Source organism: Poecilia latipinna, unplaced genomic scaffold (genome assembly GCF_001443285.1).
Source record: "Poecilia latipinna isolate Pla-1442-1.1 unplaced genomic scaffold, P_latipinna-1.0 Scaffold2366, whole genome shotgun sequence".
NCBI classification, from domain to species: Eukaryota; Metazoa; Chordata; class Actinopteri; order Cyprinodontiformes; family Poeciliidae; genus Poecilia; species Poecilia latipinna.
This window is the reverse complement of record NW_015114982.1, coordinates 22,161-29,036: the sequence shown is the minus strand read 5'-3', so window position 1 is coordinate 29,036 and position 6,876 is coordinate 22,161. Positions and strand designations below refer to the sequence as shown.

General features: G+C 37.2%; 1 protein-coding gene across 2 annotated transcripts in view; it reads left to right on the top strand.

Annotated features, from left to right (window-relative positions):
* Nucleotides 1-6,876, top strand: part of slc22a16 (solute carrier family 22 member 16) — a 21,426-nt gene that overhangs the window by 3,462 nt on the left and 11,088 nt on the right. For both annotated transcript variants that reach the window (XR_001422411.1, XM_015019058.1), the window contains exons 2-4: nucleotides 822-1,298; nucleotides 2,640-2,757; nucleotides 5,031-5,592. Coding sequence is in view for 1 of the 2 variants with exons in the window: in XM_015019058.1 (XP_014874544.1) it covers nucleotides 822-1,298; nucleotides 2,640-2,757; nucleotides 5,031-5,592 (1,157 nt within the window). In the remaining variant the exon portion in view is untranslated. The remainder of the gene's footprint in view (nucleotides 1-821; nucleotides 1,299-2,639; nucleotides 2,758-5,030; nucleotides 5,593-6,876) is intronic.

Sequence of the window (6,876 nt, the reverse complement as noted above, 5' to 3'; positions counted from 1 at the left end):
ATATATATATATATATATATATATATATCAAAAATAAAGGGAACATTTCACTTTAATTTTGTGTGTGGCTCCAAATCCAGGCCTCCATTGGTTAATAAATTTGATTTCCATTGATGATTTTTGTGTGATTTTGTTGTCAGCACATTGAGCTTTGTACAGAACAAAGTATTCAATGAGAATATTTCATTCATTCAGATCTAGGATGTTATTTGAGTGTTCCCTTTATTTTTTTGAGCAGTGTATATGTAAAGGGTCAGTTTGAAATTATTTCTATATTTTGGCTGGTCAATAAAGTGCACTGAGAAAGTATTCATACGTACCCAACTTACCTTTCCACCATTTGTCAAGTTACAATCACAGATTGTGGTGTACATTTGTTTTCAGCACTTCTGAGCCAATTTCATGTTAAACATAAAAGTAAATCATACTTAAAGTATTCTTTGCAAAATAGTACCAAAAACACTATTTTCTGACTAGTTGATTATTGGAAACAATTGGTTGCATTTGGCTGTAGTTAGGGGTATCAGAGCAAAGGGCTCAAGCCACATATGAGCGATGTTTTGAAGATATATGTTTGTAAAAATCAAGAACAGAAAGAACGCTACTATGCATTTTTTTCATATTGGGCTGTGAAAAAAGTGTAATGTGAAAACCTCTGAGATAGTTCAAGCAGTATGAATACTTTTGTAACAGGTTGTTTTTATTCAGTGCACTGTCTCCTTAGAAAGGTACACCGACAATCATTAGGAGTCAGAGATGTATATTAAACATACCAGAATGATTTCCCCTTTCTAACCATTTATATTTTAACTCCTCTCCAGGTTCCAGGCTTGTCTGTATTTCGCTGCTGTCTTCCAGGCCACATCATGTGGAATCCACTACCTTGCCTCGGTCTTTCTGGTCGAGACTCCAAACTTTGTGTGCAGCGTGCCAGGCAACATCACTGACGTCCTGTATGGTAATATAACTGGATCCAGTCTGGAAAGTGTCTTTCCAATCATCAAGCCAGCTGGTGGGCCTTTGGTGGTCCGAACATCCGAGGGGGAGCAATGGGAACTCAGCCGATGCCGCTCCGCCCTGCGCATCAACCCCCAGGACTTTACATATGATTATTATGGCAACAAAACTATGAAAGACTGCAGTGGGAACTTTGTTTACGACCACACCGAAGTTCATAGTAGCATTGTGACAGACTGGGACTTGGTGTGTGAAAAGGAGTGGCTGGCCAAGCTGTGCCAGCCAACTTTCATGCTTGGAGTGCTGGTTGGAGCGCTGCTGTTTGGGGACATTGCTGACAGGTAAGCAGCGGTTCCAGAATGGAACAAGAAAGAAATCAAAGCATTTTATTGTGAATTATAATTCTGTTTTTATTATTGTTTTTATTTTTATTTTATTTAATTAATTAATTTATTTTTTAATCAGAATTACAGCTGTGAAAAACATATGACAACTAATTATGAAATGTTCACATCTTAAAGAAAAGATATGCTTGCATGTTGGCAGTTGTTTCAAATATATCCTCCACATCAAGACTATTTTTAAACAGTGTAACAGCTGATTTCTCTTTTAGACCCCACTAAACTATGATCACTTTCAAACTTGGCATTGGGTGCGCCCTCTCAAACTCTCTGAAGCAACACTGGGAGAGCTCAGATGGATAAATTGACATGGCTTAACAGCTGAGACTTGGCTGGTCAGCATTTATAGGAGAGCATGCTTGGCATGGATTCTACCAATCATTCAAAAGGGTCTACACTGGCAGATGACATATTATTTTCTTGGAAAGGTCATTTTATACCGATTAAACATTAGTAGTTGATAAAACATTATTTCTTGACATAGCATCTGGACTTGCATGTGTAAATTTAAATTATGGACATGGTTAAAGTTTTCCAACCTTGCCATAAACCTGCAAAACAGATTTTTTTGTTTAAATAAAATGAAATACAAACTTTATATTTGTGTATTTACAGACTGGATATCTGGTAAAGCTGACATAGACATCTGCCTTTACATATTTCTCTTGCGTTCCATGCTGGAAAACACAGCATCAACACTTTTCATTTCCCACGTCTGTCTTATTTTGTCCTCATGGTTTTCATTGAACTTTCAGATGTTACTGACAGAGAGGAAAGCATGAACTCCATTAAAGGGAACACAAACTCCAGATTTACTTTAGCCATTCTCAGAAACTCCATCTTTTAAATTCTGACATTATTTAATCTCCACTATATTGCATACTGGTGGTGCAGTAAAATTATGTGCAAATTTTGAAATGTAGTGCAATAGACCAGGGATCCCCAACCCTTGTCCTCAGGGCCCACTGCTCTGCATGTGTTAGCTATTTCCCTACTGCTGAACACCTGCCTTAAATGAATGGGTGATTGTCAAGCTTCTCCAGCAAAGCAGGAGATAATGATGTCAATAATATACTACATGAAACAATTGAGTTATCATCGTTTAGTAATGATAACTCCATCAAAAAGCCTTAAATTAGTCTACCAGGTGTTGCAACCAAAGAATTCCTTGATGTTTTGTTACAAGTCTGACCTAAACATGAAACCTCTTCCTCTGTTTCTCTGTCCATGTCCGTCTTCCCCTGCCTCTTTGCACTCTATCCATGGCTGTCTTTTCAACAGAATTGGTCGTGTGAAAATTCTGATGATCACAAGCGTGTGTCAGTTTGCACTTGGGGTGGCCGTGGCATTCTCTCTGAACTACTACTTCTTTGTGGTGCTTCGCTTTCTGCTGGCCATGGTGAGGTCAAGGTTTGTTTAGAATTACTAATCCTTTATTGTTTGGTATTTGAAATAACTCTTAAATTTCCAACTCTACCATTTACTAGAAACTGTTTCTTACTGCAAAATCCAGACTGACACTGAGCTACTTTAACAATTAGTTCTTTCCGCTCATGTGAATGTATCAACTTTATTAACAAGACAATTGAAAGAGTGGAGTGATGTTGTTTTTTTTTTATTTTAACAAACTTGAGCAAAAGAAAGAAGAGAACTCAAGGGTCAGTGTATTTTAATACTGCCATAAAATTTGCGAATCCTTAAACTGTATGCCTCTGACACATTTTAATGGGGCATTTAATTAAATTTTGGACATTTTCTTAGGCTGAAACTGCCTATTTACCATGGTATTGAAAATATTTTTTGTCACCCCCCAAAAAAAAAAAAAAAAGTCTGCAAATATCTGCATCAAAAAAACTCTAAATATCTTGCTAATCTTTGGAATGAAATATAATAATCATAATACTACTACTACTACTACTACTACTACTACTACTACTAATAATAATAATAATAATAATAATAATAATAATAATAACAATAAAGCCTCTTAAACTTTAGACGAAGATCTAAGAAGGAACTTTCACTTCTGCCACACTGTGTCCAAAGTAATACTGGAGGAAATGGGAAAATCCTTTTCTTGCTCCACAGAGGGAAAATTCAGGTGTGGTGATCCAAGATAAAGGAAGCCAGGAACACAAAAGTAAACACAATATTGGCTTTTCGTTGCTCAAGAGAACTCATGGGGAAACAAGCAAGACAGATGTTGGCTTGGCGGTGCTGCTATTAGATTGATTTGTAATATTATATGCCACATTATCACATTATTTCTGTTTGATGTGTTTCTTATTCCTCAAGGACGTACACAACACCTGATCCGTTTTACCTTTTTTTTTTTAACATCTGGTGCCTGTTTATTGGTTTTCTTCAACACACATCTGAGACTGTGACGGAATAGCCGCCTCTACTCAGAATAAGTTAAACAAAAGTAACCTCTTTCTACTAATAAAGTGACTTTTGAAGGCAACTGGTTACACAAGATTTTATTTATGGTGTCAGAGTAAGGAGTACAAATTAAAATACACACACAAGAAGTTGGTAAACCATAGATCCTTTTTCTTCCACTGTGTACTGATTAGAGAAAATATGAAAGAAGTTAAGAGCTCACAGTACTTTTGCAGGTCTCCGTCGAAGCTACAACTGGACACTGAAATTTAAAATGAATAAATCACAAACACACCATTTGATAACTTTAATCAGTCTTAAACCTACTTTATCTTATATATGCTTTCTTAGCACTTGGCAGTATCAATGTAGGACCTTACAGCAAGGGAGCACAATAACTTATATAGGCTACCAAATGAGCAAAAGGAAAAAAAAAAAAAAGAAACTGGCAGACTTGTTATTTTCCCACTAAGATCAGGATTCTTTTTTCTGTTTATGAAGAAAACTCCTATATGTAAAAAAAAAAAATATGATTTTTTTCTTTTTTAATTTACGTATTTATGTGGCCTATTATTTTAGGTAAAGTTTTTCAGAGTTGTACATGTTAAAATGTCTCCAATTTGCAGGAAATCATTTAACATTAAAAACATGTTCACAAGAGAAAAAATAAATCATAGACATTATAGGCTGAGAAACATATGGTTTGTAAGTTGTGCTGAAAGGAAATCTTTGGTAATTTTATTCTCCACCATCTTTTTCCAACCCCCCTTTCCTCATCGGCAACAGCTGTTGTTTTTCACACAGAATCAGGCGATCAGATAGTCCCAACTTACCAACTGTAACTGCGCAGCTTTGAAGCCATGAAGCTCAGCTTTGAATCCTCACCGCACAGTTTTAAATTATTAAGACAGTGTGTTACGGAGGGATTTACTTAATATGGCAAAGAAAACAGTCACTTGTGGTGACAAATGTTTGGCGATTTAGGGAAGATATGAGTCTTTATGGATACTTGCGTTGCACCCATTTTAAACGCAGAGCTTTTGTTGTACTGTTTTTATGTTGGCAATGTTGTATGGCAGTAAAACTTCAAAGAGTTTAAGTATGTGGTCTGAAAAGGAAGACAAGCCCCATTTAAACACAAGCGGACGATTTGCATTCGGTGCCCACAGTAGTAACACAAAGAACCCATAAAAGCCATTTAACTCTGCAACTTCTGTACTGTAATCATTGCACAAATGATTTCTCCTGTAATGTTAGTCTTCTTTCTTTGTTCCTCGTTGCTGTTGACAGGCGTCCAGTGGCTACCTGGTTGTTGTATTCGTGTATGTGACAGAGTTCACTGGCAGCAAGGTGCGTACGTGGACCTCCATGCACATCCATGCGGCCTTTGCAGTCGGCATCATGGTGGTGGCTCTGACGGGTTACCTAGTCCGAGTCTGGTGGATCTACCAGATCATCCTCTCCATATGCACCTCACCCTTTCTGCTGTTTTGCTGGAAGTTCCCAGAGACGCCTTTCTATTTAATGGCCAAGGGCCGTTACCAAGAGGTTCAGGCCCTGCTGGACACAATAGCCCGATTCAATGGACTTGAGTGCCGACTCAAGGCGGAGGATCTGCTGGAGCCAATGAAGTCGGAGAATGGCAAAACACTGCTAGAGAAGGAGGAGGAGGAGAGGCCCGCACAACCTGAGAAGAAGCTATCCATCCTGGATCTGTTTTGCAGCTGGAGGATGGCAGGCCGTACCTGCACAGTGTGGGCCATCTGGTTCATCGGCAGCTTGGGCTACTATGTCTTCTCTCTGGGTTCAGTGAATCTGGGAGGAAACCAGTATGTTAATCTTTTCCTGGCTGGTGAGTGTCAAATCAAAAATAACTTTAACTACACATTAAGTATATCTATTCTAAAGCAAGATGTAAATGATGATATATTTTTGTAAATATCTTTAGGGGAATATAGGCAACAAAATCTGTTTACCAGAATCTAATCCTGGCACTTTTTTATATTTTTTTATAATGGATGCTGTTTAGCTTTCAATACTTTAATACCACAATTTACATCACTACACATCTGCCATGGATTTAAATAGTGCATTAAATATGTGCCTTAATGCAAGTTATCCTTATCAGATGCCTTATTGAGCATCTGAAACAGCAGCACACTCAATTCAATCGTCGTTTAAACCAGGCTAGGTTAAAAAACAAAATCTTAAAATGAAAATGGCCTTCATTTTTTTATGCTTAGATCCAAATAAAACAGATGTTAGTTACAGCAGCATTAGTGGGAAATGGGAAAACAGTGTCAGTAAATAACTGAATCAGTCTCTATTCCCCTGTGACAGTTTGAAAAAGATCTTAAATTAAAATCCTGCAGGATTTTCTTCTTTGAAGAATTAATTATTTTTCAAAGACGGCCAAGAACATGTTGATGGAACAAAACGATCTTTGAGAGATTAACCTAAGATGTTTTCCATCCTTTGTTATATTTTGTCTGTGCTTTGCATGGAAGTAGATTTGATTTCATATAGCAAAACCGAGGCTCTAACTATTGAGGTAGGTATTTTTCATCTTTAACTTGTGACCTTTGTCCTTTATTTGGTTCTCTTAACCATTCATTAAAGGTTTAGTCTGTGGTGTCTAAACTTTTCCATGCTGTAATACTTCAGTGATGTGTGAGTGAGAAGCATGTGCAGTTGTCCAAGTTGGGGTTGTTTACAGCTCTGTTTATGGTAACTGAGAGCCAAGAATGAACACAAACTGTCCTCGGCTAAATGGTTTCCGCATTGCATCTAATAAAGAAAATAAGATTTGTTGAACAAATCACAGATGTAATGTAATGCTATCCTCAGAGTACCGGGCTACTCCCAGGTCCCGCATTTAAGCTGTCAGTTCCTCTGAGAAAAAAACTGAGTATTATTTTTTGAAAATTTGCAGCCTCAATCCATCGACTGAATTGTTCCTTTACTAGACCCGTATTGTCAGTTAAGCTGAATGTTTTGTTCTTTTAGTTTCCAGTAAATGTTAAACGTACTCCTATTTTAATTTCTTTTAAATCCTGCAGTTGAATTTATCTGCTAGGCATATGTTGCACTCAAAAATTTGGGATGAAACACCCCTTTAATAACTTTTCTTCCTTTA